General features: G+C 59.2%; 1 protein-coding gene across 3 annotated transcripts; it reads right to left on the bottom strand.

Annotated features, from left to right (window-relative positions):
• Positions 1-1,428: 1,428 nt before the first annotated feature.
• Positions 1,429-11,044, bottom strand: CLCF1 (cardiotrophin like cytokine factor 1). 3 transcript variants are annotated; one of them, XM_049096840.1, is made up of 4 exons: positions 10,875-11,044; positions 6,757-6,954; positions 4,721-4,887; positions 1,429-2,874 (listed from the first exon to the last, which is right to left on the bottom strand). In XM_049096840.1, exons 3-4 carry the CDS (start codon positions 4,871-4,873, stop codon positions 2,380-2,382), a joined length of 648 nt encoding a protein of 215 aa, XP_048952797.1. In that variant the 5' UTR covers positions 4,874-4,887; positions 6,757-6,954; positions 10,875-11,044; the 3' UTR covers positions 1,429-2,379. The 3 variants fall into 3 exon arrangements, with proteins under 3 accessions (XP_048952797.1, XP_025302005.1, XP_025302004.1); XM_025446220.3 differs by lacking the exon at positions 6,757-6,954 and having other exon boundaries at positions 10,875-11,042; XM_025446219.3 differs by lacking the exons at positions 6,757-6,954; positions 10,875-11,044 and adding an exon at positions 10,212-10,321.
• Positions 11,045-19,516: the final 8,472 nt, after the last annotated feature.

Here is a 19,516-nt window from a genome sequence, read left to right as displayed (position 1 = left end):
CTTTAAGCTTGCGCCTAAACTGGGATGGAGAAATGGGGAAAACTCAGAGTGTGCCCTGCAAGAAGCTTGCAGTACAGGAGCGCGGGATATGCCTTCCTCCTCCCTGTACTCTGTATAGCTTGCTTGGTGCCTTACACATTACAGGCTGCTACTCATTTTGCCCCAGTGTGGAGACAGCCCAGATGCCACCTCCTTCCTATCTCGTTAGGCAGGAAGCAGGCCGGCAGGATATCTAGACAGAGCCTGGGCAGATATCCCTGCTGGAATAGCCTGCACCCCTCTACGGGGCATATTCCCTCCCACTCTGGGACATCCAGCAGAACCCAGCTCACCCACAAGCAAGTCCAGTAGTTCCTGCACCTGCACTCATGCACTTGTCGGTGATTTCAGGTGAGCAGGTCTTCTCTCCCCAGATGGATTGCAGGCTCCGCAAGGGCAGAAGCTAAGTTAGGTCTCAGACTTCTCCTGGATTTCCTACTCATTAGCATAATGGTGGGCAGGTCTTTAAAGTATTTATCAATTGCTTGGCATCATTTGTTACTTGCTTCATTTGTTACTTGCTTTGCTTAGGGCACATCTCCTGGAGGCCCTGGGAAAATACTTCTGTTACCTGGGAGCAGTCAGCCCCTTAACTAACCCAGTGGCTCTTCACTAGAGGGTCATGGCAGGCTGATCTGTCCCAAGTAACCTATGATTACCAATCACTGCTGCTGCGGCCAGGCACCTCACCTTTATCGTTTCTCTCATCCTTCAAAAAGTCTTAGAAGTCTATCTAATTATGCCCATTTTATAGATGAGGAAGCTGGAGAATAGAGAGCTTTAAGTAATTTTTCCAAAGTCACTCCAGGAGGCTACAAGGCTGGGCCTGGAGCTAAGGTCATCCTTTGAATAGCATGTACCCCACTGGCTTGCAGACCAATCTGAGGTTTTCTTTTGCCTCCTAACCTGCTGTCTTACACTGGAAAGGAAGCAGTCACAGCTGAGACTTGTGACTTGGCCACCGTCATCATGTTCCCCAGCAGACCAAGGGGATTGAGGTGAGGGTCACTGCTGGGGGCCCCAGTGGGCGGCCACAGGTAGGGGTCCTGGTAAGGCTGAGGGCTGACATGCGCATAGCCCACCCAAAGGGCAGGTGAACAGCTCTGCACGGGGACAGACCTACGAGACCCTTAAAGTAATCTTGAGAGGTGAGGCGCACTGAGCAAAGGCTGCGAGGGGGAAGACAAGATGTTGGAAGGACTAAAAGAACAGGCCGTGGGTGGAGGAGCAGAGTGTGCTGTGCACACCCTCCCTGTGGACAGAGCAGAGCCTCTTCCCCCAGCTCTTTGCCTCTTGAGCTATCCCCCGGACTGTCAGGTTCCAAGCCAGTTGGGCGCGCAGGAGCCCAGGAGGGGAAGGGCCAGGAGGAGGGGCAAGGCCACAGTGGAGTCCTGGGGCAAGCATTTTATTTGTTAATACAAGAATAGAAATTCTGCAATAAATATAATCTAATAAATAACATCTCCAAATAAATAAATATTAATACAACAAACTTAGAGTCATGAGTGGGTGAGGCTGGGGGGCAGGGCCTGGGGGAGCTGCCCCCCGCACCCCGCAATGCTACTGCAATGTAAACTTTCAGGGAACCCTGTGGCTGTGGCTCTGGTTGCCCTCCCCAGCCTGGGCAACCCTCAGACAGCCTGGAAAGGGGATGGGGAGGAGGCACCGTGATGCCAATGACAAGATGCAAGGCAAGGTCCTTTTGGCTGTCATCCTGTGCCACCGACGGCCCTGGGTCCCATCTGTCCCTGCCCCTATGTTTTTGGTATGACCTCCAATGCAGACCCTACCTCTCCTACTTTCAAAGCCCATCTCTTCCTGTTTGGACTTGCCATTGTGTCTGTTTCCTGAATTGGGTGTACTGAGTTATTTGGGGGGTAGGGGAGCAACCCCCATCTAGGAAGAGTGGGGCAGCCAAAGGGTTTCACCCCAGAAAGGCATGTGCTGTAGTGGCCCCCCTCCCTGCCCAAGCATGCTTCCTGGAAGTGCTACAGGAGGGGCTGTGTGGCACTGGTGAGTGCTGGGCAGGAAGCAGGAAGCCAAGAGAGTCTTTGCACCAACCTGAACCACTTAGAGCTCCCTGAAGCACTCCTTCCTGTGGAAATGGGACCAGGCCTATTGCACCTCTTCCCCAGACCTGCAGGACTCTGGGAAGCAGGGAAGGGACAGGCCTTATTGCATCACACCCTCTTCCAAGACTAGAGAGAGCCAGAGGCTCATGGCTTCTGTCTCCTGGCTCAACAGGTGTTGGCACACAGCTTTCTCCCCACCCTCCCCCCCACCAGAGTGGGAGCAGGGTTTGAAGGAGGAAGGGAGGGTGGAGGTGGTAAAGGTCAGAGATCAGAAGCCGTGGGCCTCCAGATGCAGGGTCACTGCAGCCGCAGGGGGCTGCATCTTCTTCTTGAGCCGGTTGAAGTCCTTGGCTGAGCGCCACAGCCAGGTCTGCAGCTCCTTCAGCAGCCAGAAGTCATCCATCTTCTGGAGGAAGTCGCTGTGGGCAGGGCCGGGGGCCCAGGTGGGCTCAGTTCCTGGCAGGGGCTGGGGCAGCGGGTAGCCCAGAGCCGCCATGACGCCCGCGATGCTGCCCAGCAGGCCCTGGAGGCTGGTGCAGAAGTGGGCCAGGCTGCGGCGCAGCTCAGCCGTGGCGGCCTGGCGGTTGAGGCCGCGCAAGTAGCACAGCAGGTGGCTGTAGGCCTCATAGTTCTGGGTCAGCCGCAGTTTGTCGTTGAGGCTTCGCCACACATCCAAGTTGACCGTGGCCCTGGGCAGAGTCTCTGCCCCCAGCCGAGGTGGGTTGAAGTCAGGCTCGTTGAAAGGGGGGCCCAGGTAGTTCAGCTGTGAAAAGGAGAGGGCGATGGGGAAGGGGGAGGGCCGAGAGCCAGCGGCCACCAGGAGATACCTGCCCCCAGAGCTTCTATGTCCCCTGTCCCCTGACACTGGGCCCCTCTCTGTTCCAGGGTCTCCCCTAAGTTTCTCCAGGGATGTCATTTGTATGGAGGTGACAGCTGGGGCAGTGGGGGTGATGAACTCTCCTATGGAGAGGTGTGGAAAGAGAAAAACACACAGGAGATGCTCAGGGAGGACGTGCTGATTGGCTGTGTGTATAAGCCGAGGGACGTGCCCGCCGAGGGATGTGCCCACTGTGGGGCAGGGCAGAGAGGAAGAGAAGCCAGGAGGACCCAGGAGGCCAGGCTGCAGAGGTGGAAGGTGGGCCAGAAGAGTGCAGAGCCAAGAAGAGGAGTTCAGAAGGCAGCAGTGCTCAGCAGTATGGCTGCAAAACAGAGATCAAGGAGAATGAGCCTTAGAAAATTCTGTTGGGTTTGGCAGGGAGGAGGTGCCTGACAACCTTGGAAAGAGCTGTTTCAGTGGCCTAGAGGCCAGATTGCAGGGGGTTAAGGAGTGAGTGGGTGGAGAGGAAGCGGAGGCAGAGGGTGTAGACCACTCCTTCGAGAAATTTGGCAGGGAAAGCCAGGAGAGAGAAAGGGTCGGGAGCTAGAGGGGGTAGCAGAGTCAAGCAAAGGTTTTTGGCCAGGGAAGGGAAAAGCGAGTGGGAAGGCAGAGCGGCCCGTGGGAATCAGAGCTCCATTGGCCTCCCGACATGCCTGGTCCCACCCGCAGAAGGGCAGGGAATAGACGGTACTCACTAAACACTAAGACCCCAAGTCAGGGCTCATGGGAGCAGGGGCTGCAGAAGGAAGAAACTGAGGCAGTCTCTAGCACTGGGCTGGAGGAAGGGTATAGGAGGCAGTCTGGGGAAGTGGACAGAGATTTGCCAACCCTCAAGGGAGAGGCCTGGGGCCCAGGGAGAGGGCTGAGGGGGACGTTTCAGCTGGAGAGAAAGGGAGCAGTGTGGGGCGAGGCCTGGGATAGGCAAAGGCCCAGGGGGAGGTTCACACGCTGACAAGCACAGAGACAAACTAATTTCCTCGGTGTATCCTGGGGCTGGAGCCAGCTCCCCCGCCACCCTCCTCCCCTTTCTTTCCCTGGCTCCAGAGTAGGGTCTGGGATGTGGAAGAGGAACACGGGAAGAGGGGGCCAGTTCCCCATGGTCCTCGGCAACTCTGACCCCCTTTTCTTCTCTCCTGGGCTCTCTGAACACCTCTGGATTGACCCCAGATCCTTATGGCACAACTTCCATCCATACCCTGAACCTCCTGCCACTGCTGGCCTGGCTTTCCTGCAGCCCCCTTCCCCCCAAGTCCCCCCTAGGAGGCCCAGCTAGGATGGGAGAGGCAGACAGAAGGGAGGCCCATGGGTCCAGAGCAGCAGGGCCCCAGGTCTGGGGCAGAGGCGAGCTGGAACACAGGCATGGGAGGTGGGGCCCCTCCATCCCCACCCAGCCCCGCCCGTGCAAGAGACACCACAACACGGTGTAAACAGAAGAGACTTCCCCAGCCCCCAGGGGGAGGCGGGCGGCTGGGCCGGCAGCCAGTGGGGCAATGGGCCAAGGCGGGTGCGAGGCCTGCCCACATGCCTAGTCCTGGGGCCAGGGATGGGGAGGAGGGGGGCACCTAAGAGGGAAGGGCAGGCAATAGGCCAGACATGGGGACCGTTTGGAACCAAAGGGCCCCCCTGGTCCACTGTTGCCCACCAGGACCCCTCCACCATCCTGTCTCTCTCCCACCAACTTCTTCTCTCCCTTGCCCAGCTCCCAGACCTTGCCGCTGCCCCGGGTACTCACGTAGGTCCCAGCCAAACTGCGGAGTTGGTGCTCCAGGTAGCGGGTGAGGTCGTAGGTTTTCTGGATGGAGGGGCCAGGCCCTGGGTCCCCAGTGCGATTGAGGGCTGGCACTGCAGGGAGGTGCCAAAGCACAGCACACAGGCAAGCTAGCATCCCCCACGAGTCCCCTATGGACAGGACGGGCAAGAAGCCATGAGAGCAGGCCCAGGCCCAGTGGACAACAATGCAGCTGGCCGCCCCTTGGGTGTCTGTCCCCACCTTGGGCCGGGTAGGGGGGTGGGGGGCCGCCAGATGGGAGGCAGGGGGGATGGAGGAGGGGAGCATGTCTGGCCTGGGTGTGTGAGTATAGAGGCATGTATGTGTGGATGAGGACTTGGCCTCTGTGTGTGCATCTACCAGTATATATTGGAGAGTATATTAATGTGTCAGCTAATAAAGAGTCACCATATGTATGCCAACATGTATGTGTGCGTACGTGGAGGGATGGGGCCAGGCCTAGGGTCTGTGAATCAGTATTCCTGGGATCAGCCTCCTCTCCCAGCCTCCCAGTCCCACTGGAGCCAAGGGGTGGGAAACAGCATATGTCCCCGCTGCCAGCTGAGAGCAGGCAGCCCTGGGAAGGGCACGGGAGAGGCTGCCCCAAGACAAGTCCAAGCCGAGCCACAGGAGGCAAGGGCTAGGGTTAGATCCCCAGGGTCCGGCTGAAGGACACAGGGCTGGCTCCCATAGTCAGTGGTGGGTACATTCTAGCATAGGATTCCTGGGCATGGACTGGTAGGGTGGAGATTTGCCCCATTCTTATCTAGGAGGTTGGATGGGGAAAAGTGACCTGAATGAGTGTTGTTTGGTTGGTTGGTTTGGTTTTTTGAAAAATTTATTTATTTATTTCAGAGAGAGAGAGAGAGAGAGAGAGAGAGATTGCATGAGTGGGGGAGGGGCGGGGGCAGAAACAGACTCCCTGCTGAGCATGGAGCCGGACTGGGGGACCATGAGGGGGACCCTGAGATCATGACCTGAGCAGAAATCGAGAGTCGAATGAGAAACCAACTGAGCCACCTAAACACTCCCCTGAATAAGGTCCTTTGATCAGCTTGCAGTGGAGACAGAGGGTGGAGATGGGGTAAGTGAGAGAGGGGAGGGAATATGGGTGGGTTTGGCTTGTCAGCCAACGGTGCTGGAGAGTTTGGACATCTTGGGATACCAGAGCCCAGGCGTCAGTGCCGTGACGACAGACATAAGTTGTTGGGAAACATGATTTTCCCGGCTTTTAGGTGAGGTCCAAGGTGAAGAGAACAAGGCTAGGATTCAGTGGGCACCGGGGCTGGGTAAAGGCAATCAGGGTTAGGTTGGGGTGAGGCTATAATGGGCATTGGGTTAGGTTAGGTTTAAGGACTGGGTTACTTTTAAAGTTTCAGGTTAGTTTATTGGGATTTGGCTGATTGAGTGTGGTTGAGGTTTGAGTCCAGCTGGGGGATGTGGTTAGGTTTGGACAGGCACAGGGTTCGCTGGGGCCAAGGTTTGTGAATGTGTTGATTTAGATGTCAGATGGGGTAACACACAGTACGTCACTAAGAGTAGGGCTCATTTGGGTTTTAAGCTCCAGTAGGTGTGAGATCACGAGTAGTTTCTTCTGCTTTCTATTTTCTACTTTCAAAGTTTTATAATGACATTTGTTGCCGTGATAGTTAGAAATGACTTGGACACGGGGTTTGACAAATTGACCGCACTTAGAGTGAGGGGAAGATTGGAGCTAGTCGTAATGCTGGGTCAGGGTTTTAGAGAGGGTTGAAGACTCGAACTGTATAGAATGTCTATTACAGGGCAGAGGAGTCAGGTGGGGACTTCTGCAGTGGCCCAATCCATCAGTCTTGACCCTTTCAGAGGCTTGGCTACATTATTGATGGTGTCTGGGCTCGGGCAGGGTGGGGGAGTGCACCAGGCTCAGAGACCCTGCCCCTGGGGGTGAGGGGCTCTTGGTTTGAGACCATAGGTGGCTGCGTGTTAAGTCAGAAATCAGGATCAGGCACGTGACTGACCCTCTTGTCCTCATCTCCATCTGCAGCCCGGGGCTTCACCCCTTTCCTCATTCTGCCTCTCCACACCTAGCTTCTGCTGACTGCTTTCCCTTCCATCCACTGTTCCTCACATCCCAAGAAGATTCCAGGCCTTGCTCCTCTGCACCAAGCCTTGGGCTGCCCTCAGTCTGCGTATCTGGTAGAGTCACTCCCAAGATCCTAAGGGTACAACATGGGGTTGGTTTTGGAGGTTGGAGACCTGCCGAGGTGGGCAGTGGCCCTTCCAGCCTTGAGTTAGCAGCAGTGCTGAGGGTCCCAGCTGAAACTCAGATTGGGAGCTGGGCTCACCTCTTTCCCCCACCCTGCTTTGGGCAGCCCTATTGGCCAGACTCCTGAGACTGGGTTTTGCCCTCGCATGGGAGAGGGGGAGCACAGGGTCAGGAACCCAACTCTGGTCTTGTTTCGTCTCCCCTTCTGGGTCTGTGGGACATCCCTGGGGAGAACTGGCTCCCTACGCAGGGACAACAGGGGGAGAAGCCTTTGGATAAACAAGAGCTAAGTCATCTGGGCAGAAAAACGGCTCATGAAATTAACCAGACCAGACGAGGCCGGTGTTTCCAGGAATATTTCAGTTCTGAGGTAACTGTGTCACTGCAGGCAGGGGGTGGGGTGGGGGCAGGGGAAGGAGCAGAAGGATCCGACTGACCCTCCCATGGAAAGAGGAAGGAGTCTCAGGTGTCTAGAGGGAGAAGAGGCTAGAACAGGAGAAAGGGGACTGGGCTCTGCTCTCTACTACAACAGCTTCCACGCTGGGCAAGATGTCCCCATATCTCAGACAGCAAACTGATAGCCATCTGGGGCAAAGAACACCTGTGGCTTACTTGTAAGTAGTGCAACTCTGAGCCGCCTGCAGCTTGCCTGCATCACTAGGAGGGAGGATTGGGTGGGCATCCTGGAGCCCTCTTCCATCCTTGTGTGTGTGCAGGTGGACCTGGCCCCTGGGGGCTGCGTCCTGGGCCCCCTCCCCCCAGTCCTGGCCCCTAGCCCAGCCCCCACCCCAGTTCTGCCTCTGGCTGCTGCCCACTGATTGTTTACATCCCGTCTTCCCTTGTGTTTATAAATCCGGCTGAGCACGTGAGGAGCTAATGAGCACAGCTCACGTTTCCTGCTGGAGCCCCCCACCCCCCATCCTGGCCCCCACCCGGGCGGCCCCTAATTCCATCCAGATCCCTGGGCCCTGGGAACCTAGGCTCCCCTCATGAACACACACACACACACACACACACACACACACTCAGCCCATGCAAGCGCATGGCCACCCTGACACGACTGCACAGGCTGCACAGGCGGGCAGACCCTCATCTGCATGTCTTCAGCCTGCTGCCCCTTGATCCCTGATCTGCCCAGGCTGACCTCATTCAGTGAGGGTGGGGGGCTCAGTGGGGCAGCTGTGCCAGAGCAGTCAGGATGGGTAGGACGAATCAGCCAGGAGACTGCACCTGGGATTGGTGCATAGGAGCCATCAGTCAAAAAACATAGAAGCCAAGGAGGCATCACAAAGCTCCAGAGGTGCTGAAAAATGTGGGAGCCTGCCCACGACCAGCATACCGACCAGCATCCCGGTGACCTTGGAGGGATCTACTGAGGGGAACTGGGGTAAGGAAGTGGATTCTGGGGCCGTGTGTCCACTGTAGTGTGAGATCCAGGCACTGAGACTATAGGAAGTGGCCCTTGGGGGCTCCTCCTGACCTGCCTCCTCAGGGAAAAGCCCACAGAAACAGCCCATGTTTCCTTGTCCCAGACTGGGCTGGCTGCCTTCCCCTCGTCTCCTCTCCCGTCTCCTCTCCCATCCCCGTTCCATCCTCTTCTGGGTTTCCTATGTCCCAGGTCTCCTAGAAGTGCTTAGTGAGTGAGTACACAGCGGCCCAGAAGTCAGGAGCCTGAGCTTGGCCACCAACCCATCAGGTGACTGGGCTTGTGTGAGGACTGCACTGCGCACCCGTGAAAGCAGAACCGTGTGGGGCCACATCTCTGCTGTCATCGGCAACAGCTCCCCCCCCTCTTTCTCTTCCAGCCTAAATGATAGGAGAAACTGAGGCCCAGGGAAGGAAGCAGACAGGTGGGCCGGCTGCCCTGCCTTGTGGAGTCAATATGGATATAGTTGAGCTGTCAGGGAGAGAGAGTTCCGGATTGTGCTGCAAGAGGACCCTGGGTGTTCCCAAGGGGTGCAGGATGGGGGGTGGGGGGTGCTGGGCAGCCAGCTGAGAGCCAGACAAGGGGACCAAGAAAAGGAAATAGTCTGGGCAAGTGTGTGGGTGAGTTTGAAAGGGTGTTGGTATTCAGAGGTGTGGGAGGGGCCGGGAGGGAGCGGGCAGGAGCCAGGGTGTGAATAGGCAGGTGGGATTGGATTGCGGGGAGGAATGTGAAGTGTCAGTAATAGAGTAGCTGGTGTGGCCGGGTGGTGTGCACAAGTGTGAACAGGGCAGGAGTGCAGGGCTCTGTGGAGGGCAGAGGGAGCCATTACACCAGTCTGCAAGAGAGACTGGGGAAGGGAGGGCTGCTAGGTGACACTTGTTGCCATCTGCCTGGTGCCTGTTTTCTCCCCTGGTTGAGTGGGTGTCTCCAGGGCAGTGAGGGTGGCAGAGCCAAACTGCGAAAGGGTGGGGGCAGGGTCTGGTCTGTCAGAGGAATGTGTCCCTGGGTCCCGAGGGAGGGGCAGTGTGTGCTCAGAGCCGGAAACGGGGTCTGTGGGGGTTGTGAAAGCCCGGAGATGTCAGCCCCTCTGGGTCAGGGTCAGGGTCAGAGAGTGCCTGACACAGATGTGTGTCCAGCAGCGTCACCCACAGCCTCTCTCCAAGGCTGGGGACCCCCGGCGCCCCTCCCCTCCTGCCCCTGCCGGGAGGGCCGGGCCGGGCGCTGGAGGAAACTGGGACGGGGTCCTCAGGGACGGGGCGTGTGGGGTGAGGACTTCTGGGGCGCAGTGTGGAGTCACTGGGAAGGACGGTGGGGAGGGCAGAGACCAGGGGACTCCGGCGAGGCCCGGGCGCCGGGGGTTTCCCTCGAGGGGCTCGGCTCTCGCTGGCCCTCCCCCACGGCGGTGACCTCTCGCTCCCGGCCCCCTCCCCGCGGCGGCGGCGCCTTCCCCCTGTGTGGCCTCGGCGCCCCCGGCCCCGCCCCCGGCCCGCTCCCGCCCGGTCGCTCCCTTCCCGGCGGCGGGGGCGGGGGCGGGGTCCGGGGCGCCGGGCTCCGGGCTCCGGGCTCCGGGCTCGGCCGCTGCCCTTTCCCGCGCGTCAATTCCCCTCCCGCCCTCCCGCGGGCCGCCGGGGCCGAGCGGCCGCTGCCCCGCTCCCGGGCCGGCGACCGACGTTCTCCCGCCGGGTCCGGCCGGGCTGCGCGCGTCCCCCGCACTAGTCACTCCCAGGCCGCGGTGGGCCGGACCCGGGCTCGCCCCCGCCGCCCCCGCCGCCGGCCCCTACCTGCCGCCAGCTCGCCGGCCGCGGGCAGCATGGTGGGCTCCGGCCGCGGCGCGCCCCGAGGAAGCCGCGAGTCCCGCAGCCCGGCCCGGCCCGGCCCGGCTCTGCCCTCCGCCCTCCTCCCCGCCCGCCCGCCCTCCTTCCCGCCCTCCCCTCCCTCCCGGCGGGCCGCGGAGGGAGCGCGGCGGCCCGAGGTGTCGGCCTCCCCGCGCCTGCCGCCGGCGCGGCCTCGGGCTCCCCGCCTCCTCCCTCCTCCTCCCTCCTCCTCCCGCCGCCTCCCGCGCCCCGCGCCCCGCGCCCGGCTCCCCGCGCCCGCGCCCCGCGCCCCGCGCCCGCCGCGGACTCGCTCTTCCCAACTTTCGCGCGGGACTGCTTCCGCCGGGATCCCCGGGACCCCGCCTGGCGGGGGCTCCAGGTCGCGGGTCCCCGGGTCGGCGGGTCGCGCTCCGGCCCCCGGCGCCGGCTGGAGGAACGCCGCGTCCCCGCCCGGCCCCTCTCGAGGGCGCCCGCCGGGCCCCCCCCGGCCCGAGCCCCGCTGGCGGGGTAGCTGCCGGCTCCCGGCCCGGCCCGGCTCGGGGCTCCCGGGGGGTGGGGGGAGCACGGGGACCGGATCTCGCGGCTCCCGGGCGGAGGCGGGGGCCGGGGCCTCGGACGCCGGGCTCCTACCTGCTCGGAGGTCCATGGGGCCGGGGGCCGGGCCGGCCGGGCGCGGCTGCTCTCCCGGAGGCTGGCGGAGTGGGAGGGCGAGCCGCGGCTCCGGCGAAGCTTTAATAATCCCATCCGCCAGGCCCACTCGCAGGTTTTTTTCGCTCGGTTTCGGATTTTTTTTTTTTTTTTTCGGTGTGGGACATTCTGCAAACTTTTTTTTTTTTTTTTTTTTCTGACGTGTAAAGCTGTAACCACAAATTGTAGCGGCCCTCCCCGGGGTGGGGGGAGGAGGGGGGAGGAGGGAAGGGAGGGCTTCTGGGGCTCCTCTCCCTCCCACAACACCGAGGGGGGGTGAGGTGAGGCGAGGCTGCGGCGGTACCACCCTGGGCCTCCTGGGGGAGGGGGCGGGGAGGGCATCGGTCGGTCGGCAGAGTCCTGGAGCCGGGGGAGTGAGCCGCCCGGTCCTTTACTCCTCCGACGGCGTCGACCTGGGGTGTGGGGTCCCGGCGCTCACCCTACCTCTGCCTCCTCATCCCTAACCTTCCCTCCCCTCCCCCTCCCCCTGAGTAAATGCAATGACACATTCTCCCAAATGCCAGCGAGCTGGCTCCGTAGCAAGTGATGGTGTTTTTCCTGCTGCCCTTTGTCTGGGCTGGCCGCCCCCCTTGCCTATTGTCCCGCCGCCTGTCCCATTTCCAAAAGCTGGGGCTGAGGGAGGCGCTGGGGCTGGGGCAGGTGACTAACCGGCTCGCTATGCCCCCTAGGGTGGGGGCGGCAGAGGGCACCGCAGTCCCACCGGCCAGCTCCAAGGAGAGCGGAGGGCACTTGGCGGAGGGTTTTTGCCTCAGGTTCACAAGGTCCTTCATCCTTCCCAGTGGCCGGGAGAGTGCACATGGGTGGGGGAATTGTAGTTCATTAATCAGCACGAGGCACCGGACCAGTTTCAACACCAGAGGCTGCAGGGGTGACTCAGCGGGAATACTCCCATTCAAGGCGATGGACAGACCAAGAGTCCCCGTTTGTGAAATTCTTCCCCCAAAAGACTTTTGGTTTTCTCTCGCCTTTGGGGTTTGGAGTCGCTGGTGTTTCCAGTGGTGGGGTAGGGGTGGTTTGGTTGCAGAGTGCTCTCCCTCCTTCCTTCCCTCTGGCCTGGGTTAGGATTTGCAGGGGGGATACCTGGGAGACCCATAAGCCTAGACCCTCCCTAGAGGGTCTCCTTCCCACCCCCTTTCCTCCCTACAGAGAGCTGCCAGGGAGAGTGAGTACAGAGGAAATGGCTCTCTCCCATCTGGGGCTTGCAGACAGTCTCCTCTCGGTTACTTCTTGGGGGACAGTCCTTTGGTCTCCAAGGCTTGAGTGCTCTAGATCCAGACCACCAATTAAATCATTTGGTAATAACTTGCTTCTGTTGTTTATTTGTTTTTTCAAAGTGGGAGAGGCAGTGGTGGTGGGCCAGCCCTGGAAAGTGATTGCTCTCTCTGGAATAGCATCAGATTCTTCACTCCACACTCCTGCCCCAGTGCCCCCAGAGAAAGGAAGGCAGGCACCCTGCCAGCCCTGCCACAGCCCTTCCAGCCTGCAGGTCAGAGCCGGCGGATTGGTCAGGACCAGGGCCGGGTTCCCAGGGCAGCTCTTCCCTTTTCTGCACTGTGCAGACTGAGGTGGGGGGGTGGGGGGGTGGGGAAGAAGTTTGTTTTCAATTACCTCACTGGAGTGGGACAGACTTTGTTGTTGGTTTTCTTTCTTTCTTTCTTTCTTTCTTTCTTTCTTTCTTTCTTTCTTTCTTTCTTTTTTCTTTCTTTCTCCTTTTTCTTTCTAAACAAGGAGAAAAAGAGCTGGGAAAGGGGAGCTGGTCCAGGGTTGGGGGCAGGGGGCTTTCCAGGGCATCAGTAGCAGCTCTGATGAAACCTGCGGGGGGGGGGGGGGGTGTCCTGCTGAAAAATGCTGGGGGGGCCTCTTCCCCCTCACCCCTCCACCCCAGCCAGTACTCTGGAGTTTCAATGACATTCTTGGCGGGTGAGCCCCACGATCTTTTGATGCCCATGCCAAGGTCAAGAAGGCAGATGCCCAGTGAGTGACTGGCACTGAGGCCAGCCATGAGGTTCTGGAGCGCCTCCCTTTCAGAGGGAGGGAGCCATAAAGGGAAGGGGGGGTACTATCCGTCCTTCTCCCTGGTTTGCAGCCTGCTCCTTGTGGAGAGTGTCTGCACAGACAATGTGGTTTGGATTTGGCTGAGCCCCCTCAGCACCTTATAAAGCACCTTGCTGAGTCAGGGAGAAAGCAGCCCCCACACGGGAGAGGAGGAGGGGGGCAAGGGGAAAGAGCGAAAGGGGAGCCAAAGGAGGAGGGTGGGGGCTGAGAGCAGAGGAGGGAAAAGGAGAAGGAAAGGGCAGGAAAGAGGAGAGGCAAAGAGGCAAATAAATGGGTGGGAGTGGGAAGGAGGGGAGGAGGCAGGAGCCCAAGGAGGAAGAGGAACAGAGTGTGTGGTGGAAGGGGAGAGAAGCTCACCACGCTGCACACCCCCTCACCCTGCACAGCAAATGTTCACCTCAGGAGTCCAGAAACTTGGTCTGCAGGAATGGAGGACCGTGGCTCCAAAATGGGGACCCAGGCCAAGTAGGTGCAGGGACGATGAGCTTTACACACTGACCCCCAGTTCCCAGCTTGATACACTGACCCCACACACTGGGGAAGTCCCCTTCTCCCTCTGCCTCTTGTCTAGACTTGCATGCCAGCCCTCTCCCTTCACCCAGGGGTGGCCAAACCCTCCCCCCCCCCATCTTTCCCACTGCCAAAGGGAAAATCAGCTACATCTCCAAGTTGCCAGTGCCCCTCTGCCATGCCTGGGCAAAGGCAGCAGGCTAGGAGCTGCCAGTTGGGTTGGGGTGGGGGCTGGAATAAAGACCGAGCCTTTCTGCTGCCAAATCCCAAATAGGGTGGGCTGTTGGAACTCGGGGGAGTGGGATAGAAGGAAGAAAGGAGAAGCAGAGCAGGAATAGCCCCTCCAGCGTTTCTGGGATGGGGACACAGGTGGCTGCCCTCTGATTTCCAGCTAGGATCCTCACGCAGGTTCCTGCCCCCCGCCCCCTCCCCCAAGGGATTCTTGTTCTGGCATTGCTGCTGAGGGCAGGGCAGAGGTTACAGCAGACTCCAGCCCCCTTAGCCCCAGAGCCATCTGTCTTGGTAGGAGGTACAGGCATTTCCTGAACCCCTGCTGGGTGCTAGGCACTGCAGAGGACAGAGGGGACGAGGAAAACCCAACCCTGCCTTGAAGAATTTCATGGTCCTGTGACAAGAGGCACTCATTAAACTGAGATCAGAGGATGGAGAGGGCAGGAGAGCTCTAGGAGGAGGTGGAGCTTCAGGGTGGAAATATAGCTGTATGGCCGGAGGGGCAGTGGCAAGCACCGGAAGAGGCATGGAGGTAGTCCTTGGCCTGGCCTACCCGGCTCCCTGCATCTCTGCAGGTCGCCAGGCTGGGAGTCAGGGTGAGGGGCTTCCTTCCAGTTGGCCAGTGTGGCCTTGGGATAAGCCATCACCCCTTCATGGAATGGGTTATGACCACCTAGGCCCTCTTCCCACTCAGGATGGCGGGAGAGCAGTGAGCTCACGAGGAGGACACTGCTTTGGTGCTCACTCTGCCTTCCAGACTCCAGGCCTTATCATCCACAGGGAGTGGCAGACCAGGCCCCAAGGAGTGTGGCTGGGAATGGGTCAGGGCTGGCACTGGGTGATGCCTGAGTTGCCCTCCACAGGAGTGGGGGTGAGTCAGTGTTGGCTCAGGGACAGGCTAGACCCCCTCCTTTCCCTCTCCCTTCCCTTGCTACACCCATAACTGGTATCCCCAGGAAAGGCACTCCGGACACCCCCAAAACACCATGACCCACACAGCTGCAGAACTGGCACTGAGGGGGTCCTAGCCCTGAGGATGTCATGATTTCTGACTAGGGAGACTTCTGGTCCAGTCCCCTCCTGATGGGTAAGCAAGAGTATGTTGTTGAAGAAGCCCACAGAGGTAAGTAAGGGCACTTGTGAACTCATTCCTGTGCTCACCAAACATCTCCTGGGTAGACAGTGAGGAGCCCCAGAGGGCCATCAAATGAGGGTTAGAGGCTGACCCATGTGCAGGCAGGAGAGGCAGGGGCCTGCCAGTGCCTGATGCAATGCCTGACATTTCATGGTGACACTTTTAAACCTTTTAGGACTCTAAGACTTAACTACTGGCAATAGTTTAAACATACTGAGCTCTCACTCTGTGTTGGGTCCTGTGCTAAGGTTTTTGGGACGATACCATCTTGTTCTTACAGTAACCCTATAAAATAGGAACTATGATTTACCCATTTTATATGTGAGGACATTGAAGCTTGGTAAGATGAAGTCACTTGTCTTAAGGTCACACAAGGGGCAGAACTAGGACTGGAACCCAGCACTGTCTGCCCTCTGAACTACACCACTCAGGATGTAAGGGTGATCTGGTTGTGAAATCTGTCACTCCATTGATCACCAGGGTTGATTCGGCTGATCTGGCTGGCTAGGTGAGTGTCTCCTTCCTCCCTCACCCATTCCATGTGCATCCCTCCAGAAGCTGAGGGCTTGGTTGAAGAAGATGACCATCACTGATAGAGGAGGACCGTTCTTCGGTCAAGGGTATATGAGTAGCTGCACTCACCTGCTAAAACCTCCAAACAAGCTCTCAAGGTCCATTTGAACTACACCACTCAGGCGCTAAATGGGGAGGAAGGTCCTGAAAGGGGAAAAGGCTGGGTGCCAAAGACTGGCTCCAGAGGCAGCAGGACTTGTCAGAGCCCCCTGGCTATGAGGTATCTCACCTGGGGCCAGCCTGTTTTTAAAGGACGCTAAGAGGAACCTTGGGAAGAAGGAGAGCCCCTCCAAACCCGCCCCCCCCCCCAGTCCCCGTCTGCACCTGGAGCTGGAGACCTGGGCTCTCATGCCCTCCACCCATCACCCATGGCTGACACAAACTGCCTGTGTGATGCTGGGTCAGGTGCCTGACCTGAGCCCTCCTGGGGAGGGGAAAGTGCTCCATTCCCCTCAGCTAGAATTATAGATTCCATGAGCAGGTAAGCATGTTTGAATCACTGAATGAGGCTGAACTGCGTGTTAGATACCCACCTGCCCCAGCCAGAGTGAGGGCTTCCCCAGGCTTGGAGGGCCTGACTATCCTGCCTGCTGTGTGAGGACTAGGGAGGCTCAGAGGCCCTGCTTGGGCTGCCGGGCCAGACAAAGCTCCCTGGGATCCGCTTCCCTGAGGCAGCCTCCTCTCCATCACCACCCAGCATACTCCACCAAGTGTGTGGGGGGGGCACAAAGAGCAGAAGGGGGAGGACAGGCAGCAGGGCCATTGTCCACTTTCCCTTTCACGCTAGTGGGCAGGAGCCCAGAGGGCCCTGCCTCACCCTGAGCTGGCAGTGATGTCAGCGGAAACCCCGGGGGGCCGGCCCCAGGACCTCCTCCTACCTCAGCCAAGGCCCTACCCTGCTCTGCTTCCCCACCCACACCTGGCCTGGCTCAACCCTCGGGGACACCGCACCTACCTGCCCTCAGCTTTCCCCGCCAGGCTGAGAGGAACCCGGTCCTGTGGCCTGCCTCTCCCCTGCCCTACCCAGGCTTTGTCTCCCCATCTGCAAGGATGTCTGGGTGATGAGTGCATGAGGAAGGCAGGGGTACCCCTGCTCACCTCCTCCTCCCCTGCCTGCCAGGAGCTTCCCCGCCATCCTCCCAGGATGTTCCATTGCCCTGGCCAACCCATGCCCTGGGCTCAGTGACTCCGTCTCCCCTGGCAGAGAAGCGGGGTTACCTCTCCCTGGGCTGGGAGATCCTTATCCTGCCCTGCTGAGTCACTGCCGGCTCCTCCCGCCCTGTCCCCTCCCTCCTCACTAGCCACCCTCCTTCAGACTTCTCAGTCTTTCTCCAGAGCTTCTGGGTTTCTCAGGGGCCCCACAGGTCAGAGGACAGACAGCACCTCCCTGGAACGACTCAGAGTCCCACCCCAAGTGGCTGCCATCCCAGCGCTGTCAGGACAGTAAAGTGAGCAAGGTGCCCCTCCATCTTTACCAGCCGTGTGACCTTGGGCAAGTCACTTGGCCCTTCTACACCTCACTTTTCTCTTGCATAGAACAGGATGATGATAATGATACCTTCCTCCGAAGAAGTGCAATTGAATTAATACAAGTCAAATCTCTGGCATTCAGCACTTGATTATGTTGAATATTATTGTTACCTGCTCCCCATACCCTATCCTCCTGTCTCGGCTAATGATGCCCTTCCCCTTCCAAGTCCCCATGCCCACATATCTTTAGATTTTACTTTCCTCCCAAAGCCTGTCCCCACAAGCCACTCACCCCCCTATAGAGCACCTACACAAGACTGGAGAGTTCTAGAGTTGGGCCATTCCTTGTTCAACTCTCCTCCCACCAACTCCTAAGCATTTGCCTTTGTACCCTGACAGCCTCCTCCCAGGGGTTCCATGAATTGAAGGAGGGCTGGAGGGGCAGGGTGGACACTCAGGGCACAGGAAGCTCTGAGGGGATGATAAGAGCATAAATCTGTCCTGGTTGAGCTGGACGCATCTGGGCTTCTTGGCCATGGGTCCCTCTGCGAGACATGAGAGATTTGGGTCTTCGAGGAGCTACCCCCTCTGTGGTCCCCAGGGGTACCTCTCAGAGGTCCTATTGTGTGCTTCTCACCAGAGCACCCTGAGCACCAGCCAGTCTCAGCTGCTGCCCCCCTGCAAGAGGTGTGACATGATACGCACCTCAGGAGTTCAAGAAGCTGTACCAAGGGCAGCTGTGTGGAGCGAGGAGAGGGCAGGGAGGGATAGCAAGGGGCTGAGGAGGGCCTGGGTGGCAAAGAGGGGAAGGCCATGTCTGGCCTGGAATCCATGTCTGGCGGGGGGGAGAACTGGTGCTCAGGCCTGTGGGGCACAGCAGCCCATCGGTTCTCAGAAGCCCCCTGTCTAGGCACCTCGAGGAGGAACGCTGTAGATCAACAGAGATCCACACCCTGCCCCCCAGGGGCCCCAGATCTGCTGGCATGGTGGGCAAGTGGCTCCAGAACCACCCTGCTCTTCAGGAGTGGCCTCCTCCCTGCCCTACCCCAGGTGCCTGAGGTCTCTCTGCCCTCTCCCTCCACCACAGCCAGGGAGGATGGCTTCTCAGCCCCCTTCCCCCCTGGGCCGTAGCATAGCATTGCACACTGAGCTGGCACCCTTGTGCACTCGCTTGCCCAACTCAGGGCTGAGCTGCCTAGTCTCTGCTCTGGAAGCTGGGACTGTACGCGGTGTCTGTCTCCCTCTGCTGGTCCCTTAAGGGACAGCCTGGCCAGGACGCTTTCCATAGAGCTAGTGGCATCCACGTCTCCCCAGACGGAGGATGCTGAGTACTGGAGGGTGGAGGGAAGGGCCCGGGGACTCAGCACAGCTGGAGCCTCCGCAGGAACACCGACCCTGCCTCCTGAGTCGGGAAGCCTGAAGCCAGCCTCTGACAGCGGCCCCGAGGGGTGGCCTCCCGGGTGCCTTCCCCACAGACCAGCAGGCCCCAAACAGCCTCCTTCCCCTTCCAACCCCTGAATGGAACTGTCATCCATGGATTTATCTGAACCTTTTGTGAAGTTATTTATATTTCCAGCCGAGACCACATCTTGGAGTAATGAGTTCCATCGGTGGTGTCCTCCCCTGCTGGGTGAAGCACGCTGCCTTTGATTTGTCCTAAACTTACCTCACTTGTGCTCCAAGGGGGCCCTGTAACTCCAGCATGCCAGGTTTTAGTGAACAAGCTGGAGCTTCCCCCTTCGCATCCCTGCTGTGGGCTTAAGAACTTCCATCCCACCTCCCTTCTGCCTCTACCCTGCAGCCTGAAGAGATTCGGTCTCTCCTCGGGCCGCATGAGCAGTCATTACCCGGAGCCAGCCTCTGGCAGCCTGCAAGGACAGCAGGACTTGCAGTCCCCCCACAAGGCGGAGGGTCCCGAGGGCCCCGAGGGCTCCACACTGAGGTCAGCACGTGGCAACACTGCAGCTTCCCTCCACCGCACCTCTTCTCTCTTCTTGGGGCTGACTTCTGCCCCTACCAGAGCCCTTCTTTGATCCTCCAGTCCCTGGTGGCCTCTGGGCCTCTCTCTGGAATGTTTCTCTGTGGGGACTTTCCTGACAGGTTCCTAGTGGGATTCACTGGGGCTCTGTCCATGTGGATTTTTTTTCTTTAAGATTTTGAGAGAGAGAGAGCAGGGGGAGGAGCAGAGGGGGAAGGACAAACAGACTCCTCCGCTGAGCAGGGAGCCTGATGGGGTACTTGATCTCAGACCCTGGGATCATGACCTGAGCCGAAGGCAGCTGCTCAACTGACTGAGCCACCCAGGTGCCCTTGTCCGTGCAGACTTACATTGTTTCCAGTCCTGACCCTAAAGTGTGATGAAGGTGCACTCCAGAGATGGAGGCGGCAGGACACAACCCTACTAACAGTGACACTGGCGGTGTGTACTAGGAGCTCTGTGGACCCTGGCAGGGCTACCCCTCACCACAGTCCCTGAGGGAAGGACTGGTACCACCCTGCTCAAGCTGTAGGTGAGAATCTGAGAAGGTAAGCAACCTGTCCATGTGCACACACCCTGCAAGTGGTGGAGCCCCGTCTTGGCAGGTTGGTA

Source organism: Canis lupus, chromosome 18, assembly GCF_003254725.2.
Source record: "Canis lupus dingo isolate Sandy chromosome 18, ASM325472v2, whole genome shotgun sequence".
Taxonomy (NCBI): Eukaryota; Metazoa; Chordata; class Mammalia; order Carnivora; family Canidae; genus Canis; species Canis lupus.
The sequence above is the reverse complement of the archived record's forward strand: the minus strand, read 5'-3'. Positions and strand labels throughout refer to the sequence as shown.